At 45.8% G+C, this 15,778-nt stretch overlaps 1 protein-coding gene across 2 annotated transcripts in view; it reads left to right on the top strand.

Moving 5' to 3' along the window:
• The window catches only part of ADCY2 (adenylate cyclase 2), a 283,755-nt gene extending 272,767 nt beyond the window's left edge, over positions 1-10,988 (top strand). For both annotated transcript variants that reach the window (XM_070411956.1, XM_070411955.1), the window contains 3 exons: positions 3,545-3,659; positions 5,572-5,696; positions 10,179-10,988. In XM_070411956.1, the coding sequence (XP_070268057.1) occupies positions 3,545-3,659; positions 5,572-5,696; positions 10,179-10,331 (393 nt within the window). In that variant the 3' untranslated portion in view covers positions 10,332-10,988. The remainder of the gene's footprint in view (positions 1-3,544; positions 3,660-5,571; positions 5,697-10,178) is intronic.
• Positions 10,989-15,778: the final 4,790 nt, after the last annotated feature.

Below are 15,778 nucleotides of genomic sequence, written 5' to 3'. Positions count from 1 at the left end.
GGCCCTTGTAACCATGACGATGGGTCTGTGGTGAGCCGTGTGCTCAGTACCTCCCTCATGGAAAATGCTTTAAAATGTTGGGGGCAGAGATGCTTGCCCGTACATCCCTTAATGTGTATTTTAATAAAGCATGTTCTCTGTAGAGTGACATTAGGTGGAGAACAGTGAAAGTCTGATTTAATCCAAGTTGAGTGAATCTAGAGGGATCCATGATGGCATAACAATTGGGCTGCATTGCACAAATGTTATGCAGTGCCTCTGAGTTTTGATAAACACTGGGAAGGTGTTGAGTCCTGTTCTCTGACAGGTGCCTGAATCTCTGGTGTTCAGAGCCACTGAGCGGGCTGATCTCTGTGCTGCAGTCATCAGCTTACCTGGGAGAGGGCTGATGTCCTTTGGAGGACAGAGAGGTCTGGTCAGATCAGCCCAGGAGCCCCAGGCACAGAACATGGTGCTCCTTAGACAGCAATTCTCAATCTTCAGAGTCAGACAAATGCCAGTTTACTTTAAGCAGTTGTGCTTGCTTAAAGCAACTTCCAAAACACACAGCTCACAAAATGTGTTCCACAAAAGCAAACATGTTGTCTCACCGTGCACTGTGCGCCTAGAAGTCATTAAAATATTCCAAGATGGCTAACAAATTGTTTAGATCATGGGAGAAAGGGCTGCTTCTCACTGCCATCCAAGTTTTATCAAAAGCTCAGGTATAGCGACGTCTTGAAATGAACTGAGCTCTTCCAGAGACTGAGCATAATTTTCTCTATTACTAAGCCCAAATGAGTTATTGACGTTGGATTTAAACCCCGCTCCCAGAACACAGTCTCTTCATTTACTACTTGGGTCATGTCAAACCTCCAGTGTAAGGCAGGAAAACAGACCGGGCGATAATTTATCGGGGAGTGGGGCTGCTTTGCTAGCCCTTGGTTGGGAAAAAGCAAATCGGTTGTCCTTGCTAAACTGGTGGCGATTTTTACTGCACAGGGCTCTGCCTGTTGGTTTAACAGTTTGTCCTTCATTAAGGAGCAAGATGTTTTCCAAGTAACTGCATAAACTTCCAAACTGTCTTCTTATAAGTCCTGAGAAAAGAAACATTAGCAAGCCCTGATGGAAAACTGTTCTTAAGAAATGACTGCACTTCCATCAAAGTTAGCTGGCAGTCTGCTTCGTAGCTCCAGTGTTTTAAATTGTTTGGTTTTTCTTCCACAGTTTTAAGTTGTGGTTTTATGGCAACAGTAGGATTTCATTTGACTTTTTGTAGATATATATAATTCACCAAAGGGAAGGAAGAAATCTTCCTGAACGAGAATATTCCTATTTCCTTTATTCAGTGCAATGGTCTCAACTGGGAGCAATTTTGCCTGCCAGGGGCACTTGGCAATGTCTAGAAACACGTTTGGTTGTCACAGCAGGAAGGGTAGAGGCCAGGGATGCTGCTCAACATCCTATAAGGCCCAGGACAGAGAACTATCCCTCCTGAATGTCAGCGGTGGGAACCCTGCCTTCGTGTTCTCTCTTCACTCTTGTTATTAAAATGCTGTGTGGATTCTATGAATAATCCTGTCATTTTCCTTAACTGTTACCTTGGTTTTCTTTATCTCCCTGTCATCTTAAATAGCAGGCTATGTTCAGGGTCCCTGTTTTCTTCTTACACATCCCTATTGGAATCCTCAAAGTCAGTTTTGTCTTTGTTCCCATAGAGAATGCTCCCCCAAGACCACCAGGTGCCTCCTCTTTGGACTCATCTCAAAAGTCATGTGTGACACCCTGGATGCTTGGTGGTCTGTTTCTGCTACTCTTCTCTCAAGCATTTCCAGTGTCCCTTACTGATGCCTGTCCCAACTGAGGGGACTCCCCAGTCTACCCCAGTAATATTCCCTTTCCTTTGCTTCTTCTAGAGCCCTCATCCACCTCAGTGGACTTGTGAATGATCCCTCCTGGGTGTATGCTCCCCAGATGAACATTAGTTGGCTTTGACCTCCCACCAAAGCTTGATGACTTTCTCTGATCCTCCTAGTCACTTCCTCTGCTACCCCATGGCCCACCTAAGTGTAGCTATTCATTGAGCATGTACCAAATGCTTCTTGAATACCAGATACTTTATCCTGGTGTGCAGGCACAAATTACCAGAACATCGTCTCTGCCCTTGTGGAGCCTACAAATGAGTGAATAAGACAGGCTTAAGGGAAAGGCCACATTGATTTTAGGGCTAAGATGGACACATGTCCCATAACCCTGCCACCAGCACTGGGACTTCATTTCATCAGCCAGGCTATGAATGGAAGCTATGCTCCAAACTATCTTAGTGCACCCAACCATTCAACACTGGGGGAGTGGGAACATAAAGGACATGTACATTAAAACATTTTATGGAAGAAAAAAAAAAAAAATATATATATATATATATATATATATATATGATCTATTAACCCAAAATAGACATTTTTAAAAGATGAACTTCAAAAGTAAATATAAATATAATAAGTGTTACAAATTAATGGTAAATATAAACTAGCAGCAGGAATAATAAACATATGTTCAGAGTAAGTGAAATTGAAATTTTCCCCACTGGAAACCTTGGACTTCCCTTCTTTTTCAGCTTTATACATATGATCACTCTCCATTGCCCAAAGCATGAGATGCCACCCAGGGACAGTAAAGGCAGGAAATTGTTGTATTCGTTTGCTGGGGCTACCATAACACAGTAATGCAGACTGGGGGACTCCAACAACAGAAGTCTACTTTCTGACAGTCTGGAGGCCAGAAGTCCAAGATCAAGGTGTCAACAGGACTGGTTTCTCCTGAGGCCTCTCTCCTTGATTTGTAGATGGCTGTCTTCTCCCTATGTCTTCACATGGCCTTTTCTCTGTGTTTGGTTGTGTCCTAATTTCCTCTTTTTATAAGGATATCTGTCATACTGGGTCAGCATACTAATGACCTAATTTGAGCATAATTACTTCTGAAGGCCCTGTCTATAAATACAGACACATTCTGAGGTACTAGGGGCTCATGACTTCTACACATAAGTTTTGTGGGGGGGACACATTTCAGCCCATAACACCCACTCCCCCAAAAGGACAGAGAAGGGAGTGGTGTTTGCAGACTCAGGGAGAACTGTAGCAGGTGTGGAGGGTGTGCCCACCCTCTGTTCTCTCCCTGGCCCTCCCATGGGTCAGTCCAACAGAAAACTAGGGGACAAGGAAGGGGCAGTTCCTACAGGGCAGCATCCCCGTGCCAGAGCCCAGCAGAGAAGGGGGATGACTAGGTGTGAGGATCAAATAGAGAACCAGGAGCCAGCCCCTCCCCAAAATTAAAACAATGTGGGCCTGTGTCTTAGAGTGTTTCACATTTCCTTGTGGCCACAAAACTGAATTCGCACACAATCCTTCCTAGAGATGAGATTTAATTCTCACCAGTATCTGCAGTGCATTGCAGGGCCATAATTTGTATGTGTCTCTTTCTAAGTGGAGCCCCGGTGTGTGACTGGAGGGAATATTCCCCAGCTTGTGAAGCCCTAACCCGCCTGCACGTGTCTCCTTTCCCTCAGGAGCCCGACAGGCAGTACATGCACATCGGCACCATGGTGGAGTTCGCCTTCGCGCTGGTGGCCAAGCTGGACGCCATCAACAAGCACTCCTTCAATGACTTCAAGCTGCGAGTGGGTACGTTGAGCAGAGACTGGGTTTCAGCTGTGGTGGAGGCGTGGCGTAAGGACGAGTTCCCAGGAAATGTGGATATTCCCTGCGTTGAAGTAGGACCGTGACAAATGTGCTTTTAGAGCAGCAGGACTGGGTTGCAGCTGGGAGGGCTCAGGGAAGCTGAGAGCCCCTGAGGCATTTTGGCATAAATTATTAGAACAACAAAAAAATATACTGCCTTAGGTTGGACCCAGGTTTAACAACTGGACCATGAGGTGGATTACATGAGCTCCTCAGGGAGGCTAAGCCACTTTATTATTTCGTAGGCCTCTGCCTGTAAAACTAGGACCCGTCATAAGCTAGAAAATGCCTCTAGACCTCAGAGTTTTAAAAACACTTTTTTTATTTTAATTTTCTAAATTGTTTTTAAGTGCATCTTAGAATTGTTAAAATAGCCACACACCCCTGGAGCTACAACCTACAAGAACGCCAAACATGTGTCCTAGACTCTGAAGTAGCTATAGCTTTTCAGGTTGGATGTTCAAATTTAAGAGAAAAGTCCAACTTTCTTTCAAATAAAATAAAAAATTCTAATAAGTTCTTTCCTTACTTTAAGTTGATTCTTTAGCATGTCTCATGATTATTTGCCTTTTACAAATGTTTATTTAAAAAAAAAATGTGTTCAGCCCTGAGGTTAGCACAGCTGCTTTGTGAGGTTGCCATTACTTCCAGCCGTTCAGGGTTTGTAAGAACTTCTTTGACTATTTTATGTTTTTCTTGGCAATATATTTTATTCCTTCTGAAAGCAAGTCCACATAAGAGTAGATCTTTTAACACATTCCATCTGAATGGCTTTTCACTTCCTTTGCACAGATTTCAGCTATTTAAAAAAATCCTGATATTTAGAGCTATTTTTTCCTTTGCTCTGCATATATCCTTTTCAACTCAAAAATATTTCACATTTTTTGTGTGTCCTATTAATTGTCAGCATCTGGACACACTTCTCTTTATACTTTCTCACCTCCCTGCACAGTGGACTTTACCCAGGCTCTGCTATATACAGAGGTGAGAAGGGCTGCCCATCACGCTGCTGACCACATCAAACTCCAGGTGTCTCTTGCACCCTGGGAATTCTTTATTGTTTGGCAACTTGGAAAATGGGCTCCTCAAACTTTCACACTACCCGCCTTTAAAAGAAAATCTATCACCTTGCAGAATGACCCCTCTATTGTCAGACATTTATGGACCAAAATCACATTGCCCTTCACTGGGAGGGGGAACAGGGACAATTGTTTGCTGGTCCCCTGTGCTACATCAAAGCACAGTGAATTTGGTCTGGACCTTAGCAATGTTTCCAAATTACCGTGAGCAACAGAATGGACCCTCCTTCAGTAGGTATTTATTGCCTACTTCACACTGATTATTGATGAACTAATGAAACATTCACCCCACATGCCAGCTCTTTTGGGTTTCTAGGGTAACCTAAGCTCAGTGTTTCTCTTGGACTTTGCATCTGCGTTTGCCCAAACCCTCAGCCTCTCCTGGGTCAGCTTTCCTGCTCTACCTCTGTGCATGGTGCCATCCAGTGGCAGGTCACAGTAGGAAATCGGAAGGGTAATATTACCCACCCGCCCCCCCAAAAAAGTGATGAAACAAATAGGAGCCAAACTCACTCATAATGCCCTTTTCTGAATGTTAAGCTTCAGTCATTTAATGGGGATCACAAATTGAGCATACGCTTGCAGTTAGGTAGAGATCACCCATTGCCAGCAATAATCCACCCAGGCTCCCTGCTCCCTCCCCCACCCCCTCCAGTTTTAGAGTTATATGGGGTAATGTTCATTTAATAATGATGATTCAAGATGGTCCTGTAAAACTTTTGTGTTTAAGACAGTTGTGATAATGTGAATCTTAATCCAGTTCTGATGCATCACAGGTATGAACCATGGACCTGTAATAGCTGGTGTAATTGGAGCTCAGAAGCCACAGTATGATATCTGGGGCAACACCGTAAACGTGGCCAGTAGGATGGACAGCACTGGAGTCCTGGACAAAATACAGGTAGCTCAGCCTGCACAGTCATCATAGGTCATGTCTGTCCTCTGGGAAACCATGGATAATATAAGAATAATTATACTACTATGTTAAAACAAAGGAAAGAACCTTGAAATTTACTTCAAACTTGACCCAAAAAAAAACTTGAAAAACCTTGAGAATCTTGGAAAAAAGCTTGAAATTTACTTTAAACTTTTTATTGGGGAAATGTTCATTTGTTTCTGCATTCACTGTTAACAACAATAAAAAGTTATGTGATATAAAGATCATGGCTGTTGTGAACGTAGTGATCACAACAACCAGCACGCAGTAGGACAGCCCTAGTGGGACGTGCAGGACTAGAGCCCTTCTTTCCTCTTCCTTCTCTCCACCAACATCTTGAAAGCGTTTTGCAAGGGAGAAGGGCTGTGTGTAACCAAAACTAGACCTAATCAGCCTTTCTTTCCCTGGGTGCTGATGGAGGGGGGAAAGGGAGGGGTCGCCAGGGTAGAGAGATGGAATCGCAGGTGATATGATACGATGGTGGTAAATTGGACTAGAATGGGATTTGGAGATCTGGAAATGACTAGAAAGCTCTGGAATCCACTCAAGGGAGAGAAAGGGAAGACCTAGCCAGTGAAAAGCAGTGGTGAGTGTGTGCACCTGTTTGGGCACCAGACCAGACACCCAGAACAGTGATTTTCAACCGACGTGCTGTGGCAGGCACACTGGGGTGCTGAAAGAGTTTTTAAAACATACAATACCTGACTATTTAGTCAGGGGCACTGACCTCTTTTCCCTTAGATTTTCAAATTTAAAAGTGACAACAACCAACACAACAGTAGCCATCTTGTGTGCATGAATCAAAATGATACCTATTTTTTGTCAAATTGGCAAAAAATGTATTTTTTGTTGTGCCGCAGAATTTTAGGAATTAGTTTATGTGTGTCATGAGATGAAAAGGGTTGAAAAATCGCTGACCTAGAATAATCAGGGGACTAAGTTCTCCCAATGAGAAGGATGCGTGTGTGTGCTGAACTTTCTATTTCCCTCGCCCTCAAATAGCAGTGGTTCCACATTTCACCCCAACTCTGTTGTATTTGGCTAAATAAATCCCTGCCGGATGGCAAATCTGTGTGAAAACCCCTGGACACAAATGAGAGGCTTTATTGGTTTTTAGTCCTCTTCAGAGAAATCCATGAGTCCCTGTTCTGTGTACCTCAAGTTGGCCACAAATAACCTTGCTTCTTAAAATCGTGATAGAGATGTAGAAACTTGATAGATCTGGGTGGAAGTCCACCAGCTCCAGGATCACCAACAATGGGCTTGTGGGCTCTGCCCTCTCACGTGCCTGCCATGCTACTCCACCTCATTCACCCAAGACAATTTTACTGCTGTGGCCTTTTATAAGATGTATTTTTAATTTTTATATGAAATGGCACAAACATTACTTTTAAGTGTCTACCTTCTTAGTCAACAGGTGTTGAAAAGTAAGCAACATCCAACAAAGAGAAGGGAGAGAGAAGATAGTGATGGGGGAGGAGAGGAGGTATTTGGACTTCCCAGACAAATTGGCCAAATGGGGCTCGTCTGACAGCGGGTAGGAGTGGTGCTCAGTGACTGTGCAGACAGCCCAGCGGCTCACCCTTGACAGGAATGGCCTGCCACCTTGGCAGCCTAATCTAATAGTGCCCGGATGGCACCACAGAGTATAAGGCTTTCGGCATGTTCATCAGTAGCCACTCCCAGTGCCCAGGGAGGCGCCAGCATCCTGGACCACCGAGGATCCTCCTTTGAGGAAAGAGGCAAGCTCCTACCCAGGATACACTCTCCCACCTGTAGGCTGACCTGTGTCCCCACCTGGAACCTTCCGAAGGTGGATGGTAGATTTAATAACCTTCACAACTCTCCAAGTGGCCTTCAAGCACTTGGGATAAGTATCAAAAGCCATTTAAGAGAAGCTGGTCAGAGAGACTGCTCCTTCCTGGAGGTCGTAAATCCCCTGCAGGTCAATGTTTAAATGAGTTTGTGCCCATGTGTTACTCTGAGAGGATATCGGGCATCATAAAACTGCATGTGATTTAGTGCAGAGCGGCGACCTGGAAGGTCTCCTCGGAGCCCCAGGGAGGGAGAAAGACAGGCTCTGGCTGTGTAGAGTGAGAGACCTCCGCAGGCCCTTGTGTGTTCATTTCCCCAGCAGGTGGCACGTTTGCATCTGGGTAGATGTCCTTCTGCTGAAGGTGTGGCTCGCTGTAGCTCCAGTAGCCTCTTATTTCCACTTAAGTGCAAAGAAAAAAAATGTAGTGAGATGCCAGGAAACATAAAAATGGATGCAGAGACTATTAAATGCTTCTCTTGGGCCTCAGAAACAGGTTGTTTTTATTAAAGGGCATGAACTCCCACATGCTGTCTAGACTGGGAGCACAAACAGCATAGAGAGCCTGCTGGCACCCAGTAAGGTCTCCCAGGCATGGAGGAATCAGAGCTGGTGTCAATCAGGTGGACGGCTCCCTCCTCCCCGCATCCCTATAATTGTATGCCTGGTGCTACAAATACCAATGGGATAGCTTGAGAATGCTGGTGGTGCTACCCAGCACCAAGAAATATGTCAATTCCAAAATTAAGCTCCAGGGCTCCAGAACATGGGTGTGTTCTCTGTGGAAGGTCAGAAGACAAATCCTATGGGATTCTCTCATCCTAATGGCCCCTGAGAACTCTGAGCATGAGAACATATTTGTCATCTGAGTTTCTTGACTGTGTACTTGCTCTTTTGGTTCTTATCCAGAATCCAAAGTCTTTTCTGTGCCGCTGGCTTCATCCCCAAGCTACACCTGTCCTCCCCGAGGACTTGGGCCCTGCTAGGCATGAGCGCCTGCTTCCCCTTTTCCTTCCTGCTCTCTGTGGGGTGGCGAGGACCCACATGTTGGCCCCTGAGCTAGAAACTGCCACGGGGTCTCATTGCAGGAAGACAGGACAGCGCTGCTGGCTCTTTTGAACAGCGTGCCCTTGGGATCTTTACAGGGAACACTTCAGCCTTACTTCTGGGAGGCCTGATGCTGTCCTGGGTCTCCTGTGGTTTAGATGTCTTTCTGCCTCTGCCCCAAGACAGTGCCTGCTCCTGAGGCCTCTCCAGCCACCAAGCCCAAGGAGGCTGGCTCATTGCTGCCACCACTGTCCCCACCACCGCACCATCCCCGACAGTGCCCATGCCACGGACACCATGGTGTGATAGCATTGCGGTGTTGTCCACAAGCCTACCCTTCACATGGGTGTGTCACCCACATGCGAGGTGGCGGGGGCACAGGTGTCATGTCCATTTTCTCTGATGCAGTGGGAGGAAACCCCTCCTCCTCTGCTTTTCTACATGGTTCCAAAGATGCAGCAGTGTTACCGGGCTTCCTGAGCAAACAGCTCCCTCCCTCTCTGCTCAAAGCCCAGGTCCCTTGTGGGGGGTGGGGTGCTGGTTAGGGAACCATGTACCCCACAGGGGATCTTCCCTCACCTCAGAAGCTGAAATCTCATTCTTGGCCAAGCCTCTGCATGTCACCAATTCTCTGCTTGAGAAAATGTCTCTTGCAGGAGGCTCTTAGGACACTCAAGCAGCCAAACCCAGGCAGGCCTGGGTCTCCTTCCCCAGACATGGGCCCCCCAAGGGAGCACAGGCAGGCCCTAGCTGAAACCGTGTACAGCTCAATGCAGGGCAGGGCATCTCCCCTTGGAGAGAGAAGCTGTCCTACCCAGCAGATGCCTCTGCCCTCTGACCCAGCAGGACCTATGACAGGTCACATGACAGGCTGCAAGGGCGGGGCTCACTCCATTTAGCATTTCATGTCAATCAGTGAACTGAGGAAACTCTCCACACCTGACTCAGTGTTGTGCCCATGCTAAGGACACTGAACATTCCTAGTGTCTTTATTTTCAGGTCATTTTATTCAGATGCATTAAACCAGACACTCATGGCCATTTGCAGGAGTTGCCTCTTCATCTTCTCAGGGTGTCTTCTTCCATTTTTATTAAAATCTACTTTTAACATTTCTTTTTTCCTGAAATGACATTCATGACAACTTGAAAACATCATCAAAAATCCCTCCAGTCCGGCGTGTTTTGATTTGCTTTTTTTTTTCAGGTGTCTTATATGTGCATAGTTAATCCTCAGCTGGTGGAAATTATAGCAGGTACCAGGCTTAACATTTTTGAGAGGGTAACATGGTTCGACATTATCCCATCCTCTTATCCATGATATTGAGCATGATTGCATCATGATTTACTTAACCCTGAAGATTACTGGTGTTTCCAGTTTTTCACTATCACACCACTGAATTAAACCTTGTCCTTAATTTTTTTTTCTCATGGATTTCTCTCTCCTGTACTCATTTCTCAGGAGTAGAATTAATGGAGCAAAGAACACAAACATGTCTCGGCTCTTTATCCTTGAAGGCAAAAGGCCTTTCAAAAGGGTTGTGTTAATATCCTGGCTAAACACTTTTTCATTTGTCGACGTGCTTGTAGGTCACGGAGGAGACGAGCCTCGTCCTGCAGACCCTGGGGTACACGTGCACGTGTCGAGGCATCATCAACGTGAAGGGGAAGGGGGACCTGAAGACGTACTTTGTGAACACGGAAATGTCAAGGTCCCTTTCCCAGAGCAACCTGGCTTCCTGAAGATCGTCTTCGTTTTGGCAAGAAGAATATGTTTTTAGGAAGGTACGATGCACTTTCTGACTGCAACATTTGTCCCTCGTTTTTGATGGCGTGCTCTGTTCTGTCCTCTGGAGCCTCTGCAGACTCGTTCCTGTGACCCGGGGGCACACCGTTTGGGGTGCCAAGATCGTTCTGCCACTCGCACTGTGCTTACTCAGAAGGAAGAGGAAAAAGAGTGTGTGATGGAGAAGAGAAATGCATTCAAAGAACTAACATGGATGATGGAGGTGAAACAAACAAAAATTCTTAAGGCAATAAAACTAGGGGGTGTATATTATCTTCTGGTGCATGTTCTTTTCTGGAAAATATGGTAGCTCGCCAACCGCATCCGCTAGTCTGATATTACAACACACAGTATTCGTGACTAAGTTGAGTCTGTCATCCCACATGGAATTTGACTGTGTTCACCCACGTGTCTCATTGCCAGGGTCTGTCCACGGGCGCCGTTGGGATCCCTGGCTCTGTCCCCTTGCTCTGTTGTGCCGTGCCAGCAGCACGGAGTCATCCATCACCAGAATTAGTTCTCACCACCTAGGACCAGTTTTGTACCAAACGTGTCTGATGTTTTGATGCCATTGTCTTTTGTAAGGTTAACTCATTAAATTTTATGTACTTTGATTTGTGGTGCCTTCTCTCCTCCCTCTCCTCCCCCCTCCCCCCCCTTCTTCTTTCTCTGGTTTGCTCCAGAATGGAGGTTTGTTTCCCATTTATCTCCCTGTTTTGGAAAATGTTCTCCGGAAGCCAGGGATTGGGTCCTTTCAGATCAGGACAAAGACTGTAATGCAGATAATTGATTAGGCAGCTCCCTGGGAAGAAAGGAAGCATGCTGCATGTGTCCTGGGGTCTGCTTTTGATTTTGGCCTCTCTAGAGAGCATTTGCATGGGAAATATTTTAATAGTAAGAAGATTCTCTACTGACAACAGCACCCCTCTGTCCTCACACTCTGGTCTACTCTACCTTTAGTCATCTACCAGACACAGGATGCATACAAGTAACTTGCAACTGACTGTGTAGGTTAGCAACCCCAACGGCTTGAACAAACACGAGAAACTGCCAAGCCACCTATGATGTCTTAGGTGGCGTAAGAAGGCCCAGAGCCTTGAAGATGGAAGACCTGGCAAATTTGGTAGCAGTCAATTCAACTCTAAAGTTTTGGGGGTTTTCTTCACATAAAGAAGTCATACTCTGCCAAAGGATGAAAAATAGTGTAATCATGTGTAGTCTGACGTTTGAAAGCAAACCTGCACATGCCTGTTTGGGCAACCCTGTAAGAGGTAGAAGACCCTGCGACCTATTAGGGAGCAGCCCCTTCCTGGGAGCTGGGACTTAGAGCCTGAGCTTCTGGCCTGACTGCCGACTCTGACCTGTCACCAACTGTGTGACTTTGAACCATCTCTCACTTTCTCTGAGGAGTGTTTTCCTGGTGGGTAGTTTGCCGCAACCTGCACGGCGAGGTTCAGGATCTGAAGGAAGGGCGGACACACAAATGACAATGCTATACAAGAAATATGAATTTAGAAGGCATTGGGGGGCCAGGTGGAACCTCTTTCCTGAAGAGGCTCACTGAGTCCTGGCCTTGTCTGCTTTTTATTCAGTTTTAGATACGCATCTTGCCCTCAGTAAAGCACAGCAAACAGGTAGCAGACAGACAGTCTCAAAGGTCAGTAAAGATCAGTAAAGTCCATTAAACATTTACTTGGAGGCTAACAGGTCAGGAAATTGCTTCAAGCCATCACTATCTCAACACGAACAATCGGTGCCTCGCATAAGCCCTGCTAACGCTCAAGGTCCTTGGTGCACGCTCATGACAGTGTTGGCATGCAGTGGCTCCCCACCGTAGTTCATGGGATCAGGTCTGGTTAAATGAGCTAATGACTGAGTCCTCCTAGCAGGTATGGGGCTTGCTCCTACCAGCACATTCGCAGCATAGACACGGCGGCCCTATGGGGGCCTGGACTCACACTTAGTCAATGTGCTCATGGAAACTAACTACTGGCCCTCATCACCAGAGGAGGTGGGGCTTCAGCTCAGCTTATCAATTGTCTGCCTCCATCAGGAATTTTTTTATTCTGTAATTGTAACTCAGCCTTGGCCTTGATACATCCAAAAAGAAGAAAAAGAGTATAAGGGCATCTCTCGTCACTCTAACCAAAATCTGGATTAGGATGCCCTGGGTTTCAGTGACTTCCATCTGGCCTTGTGAAGCACCTGTGACAACGACCCGCAGCTGCAACTATGGGTCCTTCCTCCCATAGAGCCCATGGCGCCCATCCCAGGGCACTTTATGTCACCTGCCCTTAGCGGACACCCACAGCTGGTGATTCACCAAGCACTCTTAAACGTGCTCCCCCCAGGTGCTGAGTTTGGTGAAAAGAACTCAAAGGAGAATGCTTTTACTCAAAGTCATATCACCACGTCTTCTTAACAAACAATAAACTAAAATAATCAAAGTCATTACCAGAGTTTGCCTTGCAAAGGTCTGTGCATACATGGATCTCTCAAAGTGTGTTCCCCAATCAGCAGCATCAGAATCACCTGGGAACTTGTCAGCAATGCAGATTCTCAGGCCAGGCCCAGATCTACCAGGTCAGAAATCCTGGCAGCAGGGCCTCGCATGCTGCCCATGTTTCAGATACCAAATTCTCTGGGTGATTCTGATCCTAATCCAGCCTGATACCCCCTGCACTTTACAAACAGGTACAGAGAGGTCCATAGGATAATTTGAAGTTTTCCAGGTGATCTGTGACTAAGACTAGACTAGAATGGGAAAGTGCCAGTTCCCAGAAAACTGATAGTGTAGCTTCTGGTCAAAGCCCCTTCATCTCTGGCAACTACAAACCTTCCTATGAGCAAATCATGCAAACAAGACCTGCAGGTCACACCCAGCAGCCCATTGGCCTTGCATCATCAGTAGTAGGTAAGACTCTTCTCAAAGCCTCCTCAACCTCTCATCCAGTCAGAAGCCCTCTCTCTTAAAAAACCCTCAGTTGAGTGCCCTTAAATCTGCAGTGCTTTTAACCCATCTACTTAGAAATGTCTTCATTGTTGTGAATCATCCTTGTTCTTTTTACTAAAGACAACAACTACCCTGCTTTGAAATAACATTGACTAAGGGTGGAAATGTAATCATCTATGTTTCTCTTTGAAAAGATGACTAATGGGCATTTATGGGTCGGTTTTAAGTTGCAAAACTTGACATGCCAAGAGATAGGCATTTATGCAGCCGTGGGCAAACTATGGCCCGTTTGAAATGAATAAAACTAAAAAAAAAAAAAAGACCGTACCCTTTTATGTAATGATGTTTACTTTGAATTTATATTAGTTCACACAAACACTCCATCCATGCTTTGGTTCCAGCCCTCCAGTCCAGTTTAAGAACCCATTGTGGCCCTCGAGTCAAAAAGTTTGCCCACCCCTGCATTTATGTCCAACAAAAGTGAGATCTGAAACCTGGTCTGATTCAAGCCCTGCTTTTTAAAAGTAGTAGAAGTCAAGGGAGTAGAATTTGACTTAAATTAACTGAAAATGATTTAACTTGCCACTAATTTATGGCAGTTACTTTCAGATGAAGGCATTTCATAGAGAAGCCTTGTCTTTCTTAGTAATCAAAACTGAAGAAAGAGTAATTTTACAAATTTCCATAACCCTAACTTTATATATTTTCTATTATGTTATTATAAATACTAGAGGCCTGATGCACGAAGATTCATCCAAGAACAGGCCTTCCTTCCCCTGGCTGCCGACACCGGCTTCCCTCTGGCACCCAGAACCGGGGCCTTGGCTCTGGCCACCACCTCCCACCTTCGCTCCAGCCCTGCAGCCCTCCTGTAGCTCCTCCACCCCCCCGTGCCCCTCATAGCAAGTGCCCTGCCCCGCCCAGCCGCTCCACACCTGCACAAGTATCCTGGCCCGGCCACCGCCATCTTTGTTGTGTCAATTTGCATATTCCCTCCTGATTGGCTGTGGCCACCACCATCTTTGTTGTGAAGTGATGGTCAATTTGCATATTCCATCTTTATTAGATAGACTGGTTTAATGCACCCAAGGGCATTCCAAATAAACTGCTATTTGTTTGGAAAAAATGAAAAACAAAAAGGTGCCTATAGTGAGAAAAAAAAACATTTTCAACAAATAAAGAAATATTTAGGAGTCACTCGGCCTTGAAATTACCAGCAACTTAGTGTCATGTGTCCTTAGAGAATCAAAATAATAAAGCCAGCAACAGAGGAATCAACATTGAAACACATTAGATCACCTTCCCATTAAATGCTCAGCTGTGGGAAATTTAATCATGATAGATGAGGGATGATTTCCTCCAAGGGATCCATTCATTAAAAATACAGCACTATCTGCCGAAACCGGTTTGGCTCAGTGGATAGAGCGTCGGCCTGCGGACTCAAGGGTCCCGGGTTCGATTCCGGTCAAGGGCATGTATCTGGGTTGCGGGCACATCCCCAGTGGGAGATGTGCAGGAGGCAGCTGATCGATGTTTCTCTCTCATCGAGGTTTCTAACTCTCTATCTCTCTCCCTTCCCTTCCTCTCTGTAAAAAATCAATAAAATATATTTAAAAAAAAAAAATACAGCACTATCTTAATACTTGAAAAAGTTCCAAGTTATCTGCAAAGCACACATTTCCAATGTAGCTGCTTCTAAAAAGAAGGCTATTCAAAGGAACAATCCTGGCCCCTGTGGTGCTTGTGTTCCAACCACACTGCAGTGGCTCCTGGACTCCCACACCCACTCCTCAAGCTTGGGAGCCCCTGCTTTGATGCTGAGCTGATGTGGACTCAAACGGGTGAAATCATTTGCCTTACACCAGTGGTCGGCAAACTCATTAGTCAACAGAGCCAAATATCAACAGTACAACGATTGAAATTTCTTTTGAGAGCCAAATTTTTTAAACTTAAACTATATAGGTAGGTACACTGTTATTAACTTAATTAGGGTACTCCTAAGGCTTAGGAAGAGCCACACTCAAGGGGCCAAAGAGCCGCATGTGGTTCACGAGCCGCAGTTTGCCGACCACGGCCCTACACCATGCAGCTAGAAAATTTGAAGCCAGAATTGTACCCAAGTCTGTTAAAGACTCAGGTCCAGTCTCTCCCTGGGACCTGGGACTGCTTCTCCCCTGAGGAGAGACCTGGGCATTGCCAGCCACCAAGGCCACCCATCCCTACTTTTGTCCTCCGCTGTGCAAAATTCTGTTTGCGGTGGCTCAGACCTCTGTGGGGAAAAGTGTTGTGGCATCTAGAGTTCAATTGTGCCAAAAGGCTGTTTCATGATCCCTCCTGGTGGAGAAAGGGAAAATGGAAGAATCAGGCAGTAGTAGTTTCCATGGGTGTTAAGAAAAGTAACTGCACATTGCTCCTGTGAGCGCCTCCCCCAGGAAGACTTGTGAACACCAC

The sequence above is a fragment of the Myotis yumanensis genome, unplaced genomic scaffold (assembly GCF_028538775.1).
Source record: "Myotis yumanensis isolate MYYU_CA2020_CCGP unplaced genomic scaffold, mMyoYum1.0.hap1 SCAF_4, whole genome shotgun sequence".
In the NCBI taxonomy this organism is placed as follows: Eukaryota; Metazoa; Chordata; class Mammalia; order Chiroptera; family Vespertilionidae; genus Myotis; species Myotis yumanensis.
This window is presented reverse-complemented; position numbering and strand designations above follow the sequence as displayed.